Raw genomic sequence first — 17,243 nt, 5'->3', positions numbered from 1 at the left:
GAGCCACCGCGCCTGGCCGTGAACATCATCATTTTTAGAAGCACAATACATTTTCTAATAAAAGTATCACTAGGAGAATTAGATGTGTGATAAAGTGAAATTTTATAATTGTACAACTAATCTTGATAAAGAAAACTAATAAGAATAAAAATAGAAAATTCAGGGACCAAGTAGTTCATAAGACCATTTTCATTCAAGAAATTCGGAATCATTCTTGAGATTTTCCTCTGTTTTTGAAATGCCTGGCAAATATTATTTTCTTCACTTTCTAACATTTTTCATATGAATAAAATTAGTGTTTAGATGCATATGACACTCTGACATTTTTACCACTGAAAAAGAAGGGAAATACACAAAATCTAACAGTATAACACAATAGCAAATATATCTAACAGTTGCTCAGTAGCTGCATCAGCAAACATCTCCCAATAAGTAAACCATCATTTTAAATAGGCCAGTGCATTCACTTTGAATAGCAAACTTTCTATATCATGCAACATTTTATACTTATTAATAACACATTGTATAGTTTCATATATAAGAGTAACATTTTTCTCATTCTATTTCCCTCATTTTTAATTTCCAAATAACATGTTCTCTTTAGCTGATATATTACACATAGTTTAAAAAAACAACAAAAAAAAATTAACTATAACATAATAATATTAGCTAATGCTTAAGTTCTTCTTATGTGTCAGAAAAACTTAGAAACTTTTTTGTATAGTAACTAATTTAATCTGATCAACAACCCTGTGAGGTAGCTATGATTACTACCCCATTTTACAGGTGAGGAGAAAATGGAATCTCACATAGATTAAAAACTTGCCATAGTACTATAGCTATTAAGTAGCACAGTTATTATTTAAATCTAGACAACAGAAATTAGCCATATTATTAACACTAAACATTCTCACAAATACTAAGTACAATATGAATCACAAAAAACAAGTCAAATATATCTAATAGTAGAACCATACATATTAAATTATGGTCTATAACTCATAAAGACATTCAAAATTTATAGAAACTAGTCTAATCATAACTGGCAAAAGTATTCAAATTACTAGAATATAATGAACATTTTTATTGAAAGTTAAACTCAGATATTATTGGGAAAAAAAAAACCCATAAGCTCCACATCTAAGAAAAGGGTTTTGGTTCAAATCTATAACAAAATATATTTGTTTCAGCATTCAGGTTTTCACAAAATATAATTCTTCTAAACTATTTAGTCAATGTTATAATTGTATAATAAGTAAAGAGGAAATATTTCTCTGAAACTAGAAATGTTTCATTTTAAGTATCAGACAAAACATAAACTGTTTCTAAAGTTGCACATTATTTTGAAATGCAAAAATCACATCAATTTTTAAAATCTCAAACTATTTTACTTCATTAATCCATTTAATGAGTTTCTCTGAGAAAAATAATTATAATTCAAGTATCATCATTACCATATAGTTAAAATGCATAAAAGATAAATCTACCTGCCATCTTCATTACTTCGATAAAATACAAGAAAAGGATCTGATTTTCCAAAGAAGTCCTTCTTGTCCAATTTGTTTGCACAAAATTGCATCAAAACAGCATCCTAAAAGCAAAATTAATAAAATAGTTCACGACTTGGGCTATAAATAACTGGAAACTGCAGATCACAAACAAGACTCGATAAGAAAACATATTTGCTATTTTAATGCAAATGGCCAAGTTAGGGAGAATCCTAGACAACATAAAATTGCTTTTTAAAGGGCTATATATAACTTTAAAAATTTTGCTGGTAATTTTTATTCTAGTTACAAAACTATTACTTTTCAAAAACTTTAATATTTTTCCCTTGAAAAGCTAGGTGATATTAAGCTAGGTGACGCCAGGTACTCAATTTTATAATATAGGATCCTCATTCATATCTTCAGTTATGCAGGTACACATTTTTAGAACATAGTTAAACAAATTCCTGTTCATTAAAGAAATATTTACTAAGTTTCTACTACATATCTACTACGTATCAAATGTTAAGATGTATTAGATGATTAGATGGGGAATAAGAAAGATAAACACTGACCACATAGTTTATAATCTGGGGACAGGAAAGTTCCTTCTTAATCATATACAAGTGCACTATAACGAATCAGTAACTACATTTAAAAACTATTTTCTTCTATAACTTAAATTACAATTTGCATGTTAATTATTATGTCAAATAGATCATTTTCATCATTCTATGCACTCAAACACTCGCAGCTACATGATTTAAAGGAAAACAAGCTAGGGTATCATAACACATTATTGATAACCATTTTTAAAGTAGAAAATGTACTGTTATTTAAAATTAAAATAAATATTTTTGCGGGGTGTGTGTGTGTGTCGCAACAGCGAGACTGTGTTGCCGAGGCTGGAGAGCAGTGGCGCGATCTCCGCTCACTGCAAGCTCCGCCTCCCGGGTTCACGCCATTCTCCTGCCTCAGCCTCCGCAGTAGCTGGGACTACAGGCGTCAGCGACCACGCCCGGCTAATTTTTTTTGTATTTTTTTAGTAGAGACAGGGTTTCATGGTGTTAGCCAGGAAGGTCTCTATCTCCTGACCTCGTGATCCGCCCACCTCGGCCTCCCAAAGTGCTAGGATTACAGGCTTGTGTGTTTTTTAACTGAACAGGAAAGCTAAAAATGTTGGAAAGAGGTGAAGTGGCAAAGTAATTCAGATTAAACAAAGAGGTTACAACTTTGAATAGTACTTGATAAAATGTTAACAATGTCTAAAAAAGCATCTTATTCATCACTTCTTTATCTTACAGAGTCCAGCAATACTTACTAAGTATACACCTAAAATTTTAAATTATTTCCTTTCAGTAATTCCAGAAGACTACACAAAACATGATGCTATCTTTATCATTCATTCATTCACTCATTTTCTTACTTAGCAAACATTTCTCAAGCATAGTCAAGCTGGAATCTAGGAATACGGTAACGAACAAGGCAGTATCTACCCTTGGAAAGGTCAGATTTCTTAATTTCCCATTTTCAAAATTATTGGTATAGTGTTATTTGATTTTACTTTTAGCATGATATGATAACTTCTATCAGAGGAACATTTATAACAGAGCAGGAAATACATCCTAGCAAGGTATAGTGACAACAGAGGTAAGGACAATATGGACATCATTATCACCTCAGACCTCTCAAGCATATCATGTTCTTTTTAAATTTGAGATTTAAAGATCAAAAAGTTCTATACTATCTATTATAGAAGCAGTGAAATACTCATTCTGGGTGATCAAATTATAAAATCAAGGGCAGCATTGAAAAGGACTAGCTGTTTGGTTTGGTTTGTTTATTTTGAATGCCCTTTCATTTCCATATATATTTAAATGCCCTTGGGAGAGAATGGCTTTCTAAGAACCTGGGGACATTCCAAAGACATTGTTCTTGCAGAAAAACAGTACACTTTAACACATTTCTCCCAAAGCACCTGGACCAAAATATAAACTTCCAAGAAACATTCTGTATACTTACAATGCATAATAGATAAATGAAATGTGTTTATTTCAAATGGATTGTGAATAAAACATCAGAGGTATATTATTATAAAAGCATGAATTTTCATTGGCTTATTGGTAAATGTAATACTAAATTTAATTTTTCAAATTATACTCCTTAGGGCTTGCAAAATGAGTAACTGATTCAAAATTAAGATTTATTTCAATGCAGAAAATTATATAACCTTAGGAAAAATAATGTTCTTGCAATTGCCCAGGTTAACAACTTAGCAGGGATTAAGTGGTACATTTGTATCAAGCACAAAATAAATCTTGTTTGAGAGGAAAAGTAGTTATATACTTTTAGAAATACACAAGCATCACTGCAAAGTTTTGTTTTGTTTTTATGCCTTATGCTTAATGTCACCTAACACATTTTTAAGACCTCTCTTTAATACTCCACATATAAGGAACATTCTATTGAATAAAGCCACTTGGATATTTCACAGACACTTCTAACATGTTCCAATCTGAACATCTAATGTCTATTCATAAACTTGCTTCTCCTATAATCTTCCCAGCTCAATTTGTGGCATTGTCATTCACTCAAGTGCCCAAGGAAGCCATCCTTGACTCTTCTCTTTTCCTGATCCTTTATCCAATCCACCACCAGTTGCACCATTTACCTCTAAAGTTTTGCTCAAATCTTTACTTTGGCTCTGCTGCCACCACCTCAGTCCAGTTCAATCTTATTTCTCAGCCAGACATGTTCAGCGACATTTATTCCTTACTTCCACTTCCATTCTTTGATGTATCTAATCCATTCTCCATCAGCAGACAGAGTAAGGTTCTTGAAACATGAAAAACTCATGTTGCTCACAATATAAAATGCTTTTAGGCTTTCCCTTGCATTTAGGAAAAATGCAGAACCGTTAACATGATCCGCAAAGGCCAACATCAAATAGGCTCTACCAGCCTTTTCCACCTTCATCTGGCAATGTTTTAGCTCAATCATCTCCCACTGCTCACCCCTGACCATCTCACCTCAGACCCACATGTGCCTTTCCCACCTCAGGAACTTACACAGCTGTGTCTCCTGGAATTCTTATCCTTGGGCTGGCAAATGCTATTTCTTCTTTAGGTCTTAGCTTAAATGCCACTTTCTCAAAGAGGCCCAGTGATCCCCCTAAGGCTTAATAGAAATTAGATCCCTACTGTACTCTCATAATATATTTGAATCACTTGGCACATGCCATGACATATATTACCTGAATAGTCAGCCGACTAATGTCTTTCTTTTCCACAAACTCTGTGTTCATTAAAAACAAGGACCAGGGTTGGGGGTTGTGGTGTTGTGTTTTGTACTATTTTTTTCTTGCTATTCTATTCTAAGCATTCACTCCAATGACATAATAACATTTTGTAAACACTATTGAATCAATCAATAAAAACAAAAAAATTCTTTATGAAAAATTTTAAAGTACTTTTAAAATACTACATAAAAGGCCAGGCATAGTGGCTTATGCCTGTAACCCAAGCACTTGGGGAGGGCAAGGGGTACTTGGATCACTTGAGTCTGGGAGTTCAAGACCAGTCCGGATAACACAGCAAGACCACATCTCTACCAAAAAAAAAAAAAAAAAAAATTAGCCAGGTGTGGTGGTGCATGCCTGTGGTCCCAGCTAGTAGGGAGACTGAGGTGGGAGAATCACTTGAGCCCAGGAGTTCAAAGCCTGCAGTGGGCCATAATTGTGCCACTGCACTTCAGCCTGGGCAATAGAGTAAGACCCTGTCTTAAAAAAAAAAAAAAAAAAAAACTAAGTGAAGATACACTCCCACTATAACTTCTAAACTATATTAGTTTTTATTGTGGCATTTAATTAAGTATAAAATTTGCATTTGAATAAAACTGTCTCAAAATTAATTGAGATAATTAGGATCATTACACTACAAATAAACATTTGTATAAATTTATGACCCATACATCTTTTTTGAGACAGAGTCTCGCTCTGTCGCCCAGGCTGGAGTGCAGTGGTGCAATCTCGGCTCACTGCAAGCTCTGCCTCCCAGGTTCACGCCATTCTCCTGCCTCAGCCTCCCTCAGCCTCCTCTCCTGCCTAGCTGGGACCACAGGTGCCTGCCACCATGCCAGGCTAATTTTTTGTATTTGTAGTACAGACGGGGTTTCACCGTGTTAGCCAGGATGGTCTCGATCTCCTGACTTCGTGATCCGCCTGCTTTGGCCTCCCAAAGTGCTGGGATTACAGGCGTGAACCTGTACATCTCTTAAATGCTACCATTTCTTTCCTGTAGAGTATCCATCTAAAGGAAGTATTAATAATATTCACATTTTTAGAAGGAAACATAGAGCCTTGTGATACTGGCCTTGGATATTATTTATTGGATATGATACAAAAGCGTGGGCCATAAAAGCAAAAATACACGTGGGACTGCATCAAACTACAAAGCTTCTGCTCAGCAAAGGAAACAATCCACGGAATGAAAAGGCAACCTACAGAATGGGAGAAAATATGCTGTGGTTGCTATGGCTTGTTTGTCCCCACCAAAGCTCATGTCGAAATCTGATCGCCAGTATGACAGTGCTGGGAGGTGGGGCCCCATGGAAGGTGTTTGGGTTATGGGTGCTGATCCCTCATGAATAGGTAGTTGCTGCTTTCACAGTCTTGAGTGAGACTGGATTAATTCTCTCAGAATGAGTTCATTCTTTTGAGAGTGGGTTTTTATAAAGCTGGGGTGCCCCTCAGGCTTCCCTATGTTCACAAATGTCTGCTTCCACTTTCACTTTCTCTGCCACATTGTGAAACACTATGAAAGCCCTTACCACAAGCCAGTACCATGCTCTTGAGCTTCTCACCTGGTGGAAGAGTGAGCTAAATAAACTTCTTTTTAAAAATAAATTACCTAGTCTCAGATATTCTTTTATAGCAACTCAAAATGGACTAAGATACTGTATACCATAAAGGTGAATTTCCAAAATATATAAGGAACTCCTACAAATCTTCAAAAATACTGCAAAAACTATAAATATATAAAAATGAAAAATAGAAAATCAACTCAATTTAAAAATGGGCTAAGAACCTGAATAAGCATATGTCTCAACATATGCTCAACATATGCTCAACATCACCAATCATCAGAGAAATGCAAATGCATACAAAAGATTAGCTCACACCTGTTAGAATGCCTACTATCAAAAAAACAAACACAACGGGAAGTAGTATCAGTGAGGAGGTAGAGAAAAGGAAACCCTTGTACACTGTTGGTAGGAATGCAATTAGTGCAGCTACTGTGGAAAATAGTCGGAGGTTCTTCAAAAATTAAAAGCAGCACTACCATATGATCCAGCAATCCCACTTCTGGGTATATGTACAAAGAAAGAGACTGCAATCAGTATCTTGAAGAGATATCTGAACTCCCATGTTCATTCTAGCATTATTCACAAGTCAAGACATTGAAGCAAATGAAGTGTCTATCAACAGATGAATCGATACAGAAAATGCATATATATAATTTATACACACACACACACATATATATATATATATAAAACAATCGAATATTATTCATCCTTAAAAAGGAAGAACATCTGTCCATTTGCAACAAGATAGATGAGCCTGGAAAACACTGTACAAGTGAAATAAGCCAGACACAAAAAGATAAATACTACATGTTGTAACTTACATGAGGATTCTAAAACAGTCAAAATTATAGAAGCAGGGAGTAGAATGATGGTTTCCAGGGACTGAGGGGAAGAAGAAACTGGAAGGTATTATCAAGGAGCACAAAATTTCAGCTATGCAAGATGAATAAGTCATAGAGATCTACTATATACAGTATGGTACCTATGGTTAACAATACTGTACTGTATATTTAAAAATCTGCTGAGAGGGTAAATCTTATGCAGTTTATTATCACAAAAATATTAATAATAAATAAGCAGGGTAGGAGGAATCATTGGAAGTGACTAACATATTTATGACATCAATTATATGGTGATGGTTTCATGGATATATACCTATCTCCAGACTCACCATGCTGTATACATTAAACATGTGCAGGTATTTGTATGCCAATTATACCTAATAAACTGGTTTAAAAAATTGTCATATTACAAATGCATAAATTAAAGCTCCAACAATATAACCTCACTCAGCTAAATAGTGAAAAAGGCAAAACTAAAATGTAGGTGACCTGACTCCAAAGCCTATGTTCATTGCACAAGTTAATAACTGACAACTTGTTTTAAAGAAAAAAAGTATGGATTTTTATGATGTTGTAGGTGAATTAAAATGATTGCATTCAACATTATAAATAATAATGCCCATACTTTTAATGTTCTCTAAAGCATAAATTTAAAAATCATTGATTCTTCTGAAGTAACTATGAACATTGCTTTGAGTACACTTGTGCATTCTACTATACTAACATAATAATGAAATACTATTTCAAGTTTATTAATATTAATAATGATGCTGATGATCAATAAGGCTCTAGCCAAGAATTAGGACACAGAAAACATAAGATGAAGTTGCACCAAGATTTTAAACAATATTGATAAAAATATTAGATCTATAATTTCTAAGTATGAGAAATACGTGTTGACTCATTGAAAGAGAATTCCAGATGTTCTTGAATTAATTGTAAAAAAAGGGATAAAAATACCTACACCACTAAATGACACATTCCCTTTCATTTACCAGGGCCTAGTAAAATAATTTTCCAGGCTCTTCCAACAAGAGACTAGAACTGAAAGTGGAAGATATTTAGGATGCAGCCTGTCCATACCCAGCCTACGTCTTGGTATCTTGGTTCTATTTTGAAATATAACTGATAATACTGTATTCATGACATATTTACACAAAATATGCTCAATAAACTCAAGATTTTGACAAAATAGCATGTTAATATCACCATAAAGAACATGTATCTTATTGACTGTGAACTTCCTTTTTTCTTTCCTAATACAAAGCCTATATTATCTTAAACATTTACAAATTGAGACCAGAAGTATAAATGGTGATCAGATAATATAATTTAAAAGAATCATTGTATCATTTTAACTAAAAACAATAGGATGACAGGTAATATCTCTGCATTTAAATAATTATGCTATATTTTCTAAGGCATTGCTTAGTATATACATACTACTTTTATGTACATTATAGTATCAAACTTAATGTTATGGTAGTTGATTGTCAGGACTGGAAGATTTTTTTTTTAAATAGTCTAGTGATTAGTTCACATATTTTGTTTTTTTTGCCCTTCAAATATGAAAAGTAAAACTCAGAGTAAGTAGTGAAGTGTCTTGATCAGACAAAGTACAAATTAGTAGCAAAACCAAAACTTAACTTGAATCTGATAGTCTTTAACAGCATTACATGTGGGCATGTTTGGGTATTTTATAGATGAGAAAACTGAGACTGATATGACTGTGACATGCCCAGGGGGACAAAGACAATGAGCACAACAATAGGAAGGCTTCAATTTACATGTTATTTTAAATGACTTAAATTCTAACATTAGTGTTTAATTATTTCCACTCACCTGTTATTATAGTTCCTATTGTTATCTCACTGTTCTACCCCCGCCCCCAGAATCCCATAGGTATGTAATCAGTTGTAATACCCAGTTTCTATCATTTGCTGACAAGTAATATCATATGATTCCCTGAGCATACTATCTCAGCTATCTATCTATCTATCTATCTATCTATCTATCTATCTATCTATCTACTGATCATCTATCTATATTTGAGAGATATAATATATATACATATATATTTGAGACAGGGGCTTTCTCTGTTGCCCAGGCTGGAGTGCAGTGAAACAATAGCTCACGGCAGCCTTGAATTCCTGGACTCACCTTGGCCTCCCAAAGTGCTGAGATTACAGGCATGAGCCACCATGTCCTATCAGAAATGTATTATGTAAACAAGGCCACAGAATTTATCTAAAAGTTAAAAAGACAACTTCTTGAGATAAAAAAATAAACTATGGCTCTCTCTATAAAAACTATGGTCAGTGTCAAAGTGTTAAGCTTTTGTTAGTTTGGGTGAGTTTCTGTTCCTACGATCAAGCAGCAATTAAAAATAAAGGGCACTAGAGGTAATCTAGGGAAAATTTATTTCCTCTGGAAATATCAATTCCCAGAGATCTGTTGGCCCACATTAAACAGACAATATTGACTTCAGATTCAGCTGGCCATCGTTACTTTCAGTGCGGAGTGTCATAGTTATCTTCCCATTTCTTGACAACAGTGAAATCATTAAACATGAGTCAATGAGCATCAGCAAATCACAACTAAAAGTAACAATCTTCTAAAACTACAGAGTATGCACTCTGTGCAGTCATACTGCTAGATGGAGTGGCAGCTGATCCTTTCTTCAAATGTGGACTTCCCAAGCTAACAAGAGATGGAAGTAATATAAATTCTGAATTAATTTAATTAGAAAAATTGGGGAAAGTATGTTATACAAATGGGGTAAATGCAAATGTCAAGAAATATTCCTTCAGGATTACACACAAATCTTCAAAAGTTTTACAGTAATTGAACTGATTGCTATAACGGATGATTCCTTATACTAATGCTTAAAAAGCAGTATTGATATTAGGTGTTATTTTAATACTTTCAATTCCTTAAAAGATTATTAAAATAATTGATTTTACTTTTCGGACTATGAAATACAGTCTCTCTGGTCATAGGGCTAAGTATCTAAAATGATATTTTATGGATTATAAAATTGTATAACATTTTTGCTACAATTACTTAAAAATTAATTAGTTAAGTACAATTTTAGATATAGCATTTGAAGTATGGAAGTGTTTTCTAAACAAAAGAAATATTTACTTACCCTGCAACAGTTTAATTCCTCTGCTGTAAGTATGATTGTACCACATTTCTTCCCTGGAATTCCTCTGAAACAACAAAAATATATTTATGTACATTAATATGTTATATTAATACTATATAATATAAATTTATATATCATATTTATTTTTATGTAATCTAATAAAGAGCATATAATAATAAGATGGCTCTTCCCTAACGAAATATATTTTGAGTAGCTGGGATTATAGACCTGGCTAAATTTTGTATTTTTTTTTTTTTAGTAGAGATGGGGTTTCGCCATGTTGGCTAAGTTGGTCTCAAACTCCTGACCTATGGTGATCCGCTCCCCTCGGCCTCCCAAACTGCCGGGATTACAGGCGTGAGCTACCATACCCGGCCCTCAATGAGGCTAAACTTTTAACATAACTTTAAACATGTCGATCCTCTCAAGAATCTTCAATATTCCATATTGTCTAATATATAATATAATGTAATAGTTATGCATCACCTAATTATGTTTCAATAAACAACAGATTGCATATACACTGGTGTCCCCATAACATTATAATGGAGCTGAAAACTTTCTACTGCCTAATGATGTAATATCTTAGCACACAGCATTACTCACGTGTTGGTGTGATGCTGGTGCAAATAAATCTACTGTGCTGCCAGTCATACAAACTATGTATGTACAGTCCATAATACTTGGCAATGATAGTAAACATCAAATATGTTACTGTTTATGTATTTTCTATACTATATTTTTTATCATTATTTCTAAGTGTATTTCTTCTACACATACAAAAATTAAAAAAGCTAACTGTAAAAACAGCCTCACTTAGGTCCTGCAGATGTTCCAAAAGAAGGCACTGTTATCACAGGAGACAACAGCTCCATGCATGGTATTGCTCTTGAAGGTCTTCCGGGGGACAAGATGTGGAGGTGGAAGACAGGGATACTGAGGATCTTGACCCTGGGTAGGCCTAGGTAAATGTGTAAGTTTGTGTCTTCATTTTTAACAAAAAACGTTTAAAAAGTAAAATTAAATAAATTAATAACTTAAAAACAGAAAAAAAGATTATTGAATAAGGATATAAAGAAAATATTTTTGTACAGCTGTACAATGTGTTTATGTTCTAGATAAGTGTTATTATTAAAAAATTTTTTTAAAGTTTAAAATATTTTAAAGTAAAAACATTATAGTAAGTTAAGGTTATTACTGAAGACAGAAAAACAGTTGTAAGTACACTTAGTGCAACCTAACTATACAGTGTTTATAAAGTCTACAGTAGTATAATGTCCCAGGCCCTCACATTCACTCATCGCTCACTCAGACTCACCCAGAGCAACTTCCATTTCCATAAGCTCCATTCATGGTAAGTACCCTACACAGGTATACCATTTTATAACTTTTATATAATGTTTTTACTGTGTCTCTTCTATGTTTACTTACGTTTAGATACACAAATACTGATGTTACAACTGCCTAGAGTATTCAGTGAGGTAACATGCTGTACACATTTGTAGCCTAGGAACAAGAAGTTATACCATATAGCCTAGGTATGTGGTAGGCTAGACCAGGGGTCTGCAACCCCAGGGCTGCAGAGCAGGAGGTGAGCGGCAGACACCAGCAAGCTGAGCCTCATCTGTATTTACAGCTGCTCCCCATCCTTGGCATTACTACTTGAGCTCTGCCTCTTGTCAGATCAGCAGCAGCATTAGATTCTCATAGGAGCCTGAACCCTATTGTGAACTGTGAGGGACCTAAATAGTATACACTTCCTATGAGAATCTAATGCCTGATGATCTGTCACTGTCTCCCATCACCCCCAGATGGGACCATCTAGTTGCAGGAAAACAAGCTCAGGTTCCCACTGATTCTACATTATGGTGAGTTGTATAATTATTTCATTATAATATAATAATAATAGAAATAAAGTGCACAATAAATGTAATGGACTTGAATCATCCCGAAACTACCTCCAAACCCCCAATGCAGGGAAAAATTATCTTCCACAAAACTGCTCCTTGGTACCAAAAAGGGTCGGGGACTGCTGGGTTAGACCATCTAGGTTTGTATAAGTACAGTCTATGATGGTTGCACAACAATGAAATCATCTAAGGATGCATTTCTCAGAACATATCCCTGTTGTTAAGTAGTGCATGACTATAGAACAAAATGTTCTCATGGTTTCTAAGTTTTCTACTATGTTATTAAAACCTATATAAAACCCTGGGTTTCACTGTTCCCTATCCTTTCATCAATTTGGTGACATTTTGTGCTTATTTCTTCTTTGTGTTCACTACCATGCCTTGACATATTATAGCTTGTTAACTGTTCCCTATTTTGCCTCAAACTTGCCATATCCCCAGATGAAGTTCCATTTGTTCCAAGAAAATCTTATCCTAGGCAACCTTACACAAAGCTCAGCCTTTTCTGCATTCCTATTGATGTTAAAGTCAATACTGTAAGGTTTAGCACTTAATTATTCCTTAACTGCTAAAAGCACAAATTGTTAACCTTTCTTTTCTCAAGTTGATTACATTTTCTATAAGAGCAATATTCATGACATAAAGCTCTTGTAAGCACAGAGTTAAATGTCTGTGTACAGCAGGTGTTTAGTCTATAGATAAGTATGTAATATACAGTTGTGCATTGCTTAAGGCTTATTTCCACATGTATTTACTCTTAACCATGGTAATTACACATGTCAAGATCTTCCATTTTCCCTAGGTCCTTATGTCTAAGAACTCAATTAATATAACATTGCACATTTTGTCTCATATTACTATATTATCATTTTCAGCATCCTTCCAGCATCTTTAATCAGTTAATTTTTCTAATCCAGCTGTACCTTTCTCTTCTTTCTATTTGTGAACTATGAGTTTAATACTTTCAGCATTTTGGAAAACCAAACACCCCAACTGAGCATAAAACTGAACACACTTCAAAATGCTGAATAAAATATGCAATGATCTTTATAAATGCTCAGATAACTTTGCAAGAAAGTAAGGACCAATCAGAAGCTGAAAGTAAAGTCAGAAAGATAAGCAGAACTGAACATTGGAGAACTTGATCTTAGGTTTCTGATTTTTATGGTTACCTAGGACATAAAAATTAGAAAAACAAGAGGAGGTGGGACTCACAAGGTGGGAAATTCAATAAACAGCCAATCCACAGCATAAAGCTTATATCTCATTAACTAGGTTGCCTGACTGTAGCATGAGTTATATATATAAACATTCACTCTATGGGCCTAAAAAATAAATCACTGCCTTAAAACGTGGTGATGAATGAAGAGAAAAAAATGTGTCCTAATAATTTAAGTTCAATCAGGCTTGCTGCCTTAACTGACATCACTTGAGTAGTTACCAAAACTTCAAACCAAGAATTACATTTAATTCAAGCGACCACAGTTGCCTAGTAAACGCATATCCTCTCTAGAAAAGTTTCCCTTCAAATTAAATCTCAAAATATCTCACATTTAAAGTTTTAAAAGTAAATATGAGGCTCGTCTTACAATATCAAAAAATACACAAGAAAAAATGCACCCATCATGAGTTAGAATCTCCAAAACAACAGGCTGCAGAATCAAACACAGATTTAGAATGTTGTAAATATTATGAATAGTACACAAAATATAAGTATTTATAATATATTTAAAATGTAAAGAGGAAATGGACATATGGTTAACTAGCAAAGGATTATAAAAAATAAGCAAGGATATTTGGAACAGAATAGGGAGCCCAGAAGTAAATCCAAGCTGTCATTGCCAGTGCCAATGTCCAGGCACTCTTCCCCTATGTTCTCTTCCAGGAGTTTTATTGTTTCTGGTCTTATGTTTGGGACTTTTACCCATTTTGAGTTGATTTCTGCGTATGGTGTAAAGTAAGGGTCCAATTTAATTCTTTTGCATGCTGTAGTCCAGGTTTCTCAGAACCATTTATTAAAGGGGCTATCTGCTTCCCATCCTATCCTCCTGGTGCCCCTGTGAAAAATTAGTTGACTATATATGTTTGGATTAGACAAAGGAGAAGACAGAATCAGTGAACTGAAAGAAAGATATAAATAAATTATCCATAATGCAGCATGGAGAAGCAGACATGGAAACTATTATGAAGAGGTTTGGAGTCACAGAACACAAAGGTAAAAGGTCTAATATATGTTTAGTCAGAGTTCCAGTAGAGGAAGGACTAAATAGAGCAGATGCAATGTTTGAAGAAATAATGGCTGGGAAACTTTTAGAAATGGTGAAACACCTCAATTTCCAGATTCAGAAAGCTCAATGAATCCCAAGCAGCCTAAGGAAAAATAAATGTATACTTGGGGACATGATAGGAGCAGGGAAAAACATGAGAGATGAAGAATGTACCTCCAGAGGAACTAGAGAGAAAAGACAGATGATCTACAAAGATTAAACTAAGAGCTGACTACTTGGAAGCAACACTGGAAACTGAAAGATAATTCAAACAATATCTTCAATGGTTTGAAAGAAAATAATTCTAAATATAAGATTGTAAACAGTAAAGATATATTCTAAGAACAAGCATAAACTACAGATATTTTGAAACAAATAAGAAACAAATATATTTATACCCAAGAATCTTTGCTTGAGAAGTTTCTAAAAAATGGGTTTCAAATTGAAGGAAATGATCACAGATGGGAGATCTAAGAAGAAAAAAGAAAGAATGAGAGAAGCCAAGGAAATACTAAATATGAGTTAACCTTAAATCAGCGACATTAATGTTAAAAACTAAAATAACAAATACGAATGATAATGATAGCATTAACCAGCAAGGTGATAATTTAAGTTAAAGCCTTCTCATGGTCTCTCATTGTTCAGGAAGAAATTAAATATGCTGAAAAATAGAATTTCATAAAAAATGAGTAAATATGTTTAAAAACTTCAAAGAAACTACAATTATTTAAGTACTTTATAATTTCAACTTTAGAGAAGAAAATTTTTGAAATTTTGTTTCTAAAATGCAATCAGTTCAAAAGGAACTAAGACTAAAGAAAGAATGGGGCGGATGAGGAGCACTAAGTAGGTGACAGAAATAAACCTAGAGGAATAGTTACTGATATAACTGTAAATGAACTAGATGCTCCAGATTAAATGCAAATATTGTATGAATTATATAAAAATTAAATTCAGCCATTAACTATTCAAAATAGATATCAAAATTTGATTCAAAAAATTCAAAAGAAAAGAATGGAAGGATAGCTCAGAGAAAAATAACTAACTCTAATGAAAATCAGTGTACCTACATTAATAGCATACATACAGATTTTAAATTAAACAGGTTTGCAAGAAATAGTTATTGTGTAATGACAAAACATTCAATTAATTGGGAAGATACAGTAATCTCAATACTGCATGCACCTACTATTATAGCTCCAAAATACATAAAGCAAAATTGACACAACTACAAAAAGATAAATACACCATTATGTTGAACAATTTCATGGCAAACACCCTTGGCAAGGTGATCAAGGTTAATATCACCAGTGATAAGTCATATTAATATATATTCCTGATAAGATATAAGGAGAAAGACACTTCAACTCCTGTGGCCTTCTCCCCAAATCCTTAACTCCAATCTAACCATAAGAAAAACATCACACAAACACAAATTTAGGGACATTCTACAAAGAATCTAATACTTCTTCAAAACTATCAAGGTCATACAAAACAAGGAAAGACTAAGAAATTGTAACATATCAGATCAAAAGAAAGTGTATATCCTGAAATGAATTCTGAATGAATTCTGGAATATAAAAAGAACATTAGTGAAACAATGAGTGAAATTCAAGTAAAGTTTGAAATTTAGCTAATAGTAATATATGCACCACTGTTGTCTTTCTAGTTGTGACAAATGTATTAAATACCACGATACCACAAGATGTTAATGTTAGAAGAAACTGGTATGACAGGAATACAGGAACTTTCTGTACTATTGTAACTTTTCTATAAACATAAAACTATTCTAAAATACGAAGTTTATTGAAACAATGCAAGGTCAATAAAAGACAAAGACAGGCTAAGAAACTATTTCAGGTTAAAAGAGACTAGAATTAAAATGACTAATCTCAATTACAATTCTTCATTAAATTTTAGAAGAGGAAAATATATCTATAATGGCATTATTGCTACAATGTTGAAATGTGAGTGAAGAGTAGATTAGATAGTATTGTATCATTATGAAGTTTCCTGATTTTGATCATCATATTGTGGTTGTGTAAAAGAAGATTCTCATTAAGAAATTCACTCTCGATCTGACCTCGTGATCCGCCTGCCTAGGCCTCCCAAAGTGCTGGGATTACAGGCCTGAGCCACCACACCCAGCCGGGAAAACTGGCTAGCCCCATGTAGAAAGCTAAAACTGGATCCCTTCCTTACACCTTATACAAAAATTAATTCAAGATGGATAAAGACTTAAATGTTAGACCTAATACCATAAAAACCCTAAAAGAAAACATAGGCAATACCATTCAGGACATAGGCATGGGCAACGACTTCATGTCTAAAACACCAAAAGCAATGGCAACAAAAGCCAAAATTGACAAATGGGATCTCATTAAACTAAAGAGCTTCTGCACAGCAAAAGAAACTACCATCGGAGTGAACAGACAACCTACAGAATGGGAGAAAATTTTTGCAATCTACTCATCTGACAAAGGGCTAATATCCAGACTAAACAAAGAACTCAAACAAATTTACAAGAAGAAAACAACCCCATCAAAAAGTGGGCAAAGGACATGAACAGACACTTCTCAAAAGAAGACATTTATGCAGCCAAAAGACACATGAAAAAATGCTCATCATCACTGGCCATCAGAGAAATGCAAATCGAAACCACAATGAGATACCATCTCACACCAGTTAGAATGGTGATCATTAAACAGTCAGGAAACAACAGG

The 17,243-nt window shown here is 33.8% G+C and overlaps 1 protein-coding gene across 4 annotated transcripts in view; it reads right to left on the bottom strand.

Annotated features, from left to right (window-relative positions):
- The window catches only part of LOC105496899 (copine 8), a 240,662-nt gene that overhangs the window by 111,026 nt on the left and 112,393 nt on the right, over positions 1-17,243 (bottom strand). For all 4 annotated transcript variants that reach the window (XM_071071896.1, XM_071071895.1, XM_011767544.3 and 1 more), the window contains 2 exons: positions 10,344-10,407; positions 1,488-1,591 (listed from right to left, as the gene is read on the bottom strand). In XM_071071896.1, coding sequence (XP_070927997.1) covers positions 1,488-1,591; positions 10,344-10,407 — 168 coding nt within the window. The remainder of the gene's footprint in view (positions 1-1,487; positions 1,592-10,343; positions 10,408-17,243) is intronic.

Source organism: Macaca nemestrina, chromosome 10, assembly GCF_043159975.1.
Source record: "Macaca nemestrina isolate mMacNem1 chromosome 10, mMacNem.hap1, whole genome shotgun sequence".
In the NCBI taxonomy this organism is placed as follows: domain Eukaryota; kingdom Metazoa; phylum Chordata; class Mammalia; order Primates; family Cercopithecidae; genus Macaca; species Macaca nemestrina.
Note: the sequence above shows the minus strand (reverse complement) of the source record. Positions and strands in the feature narration are given on the sequence as shown.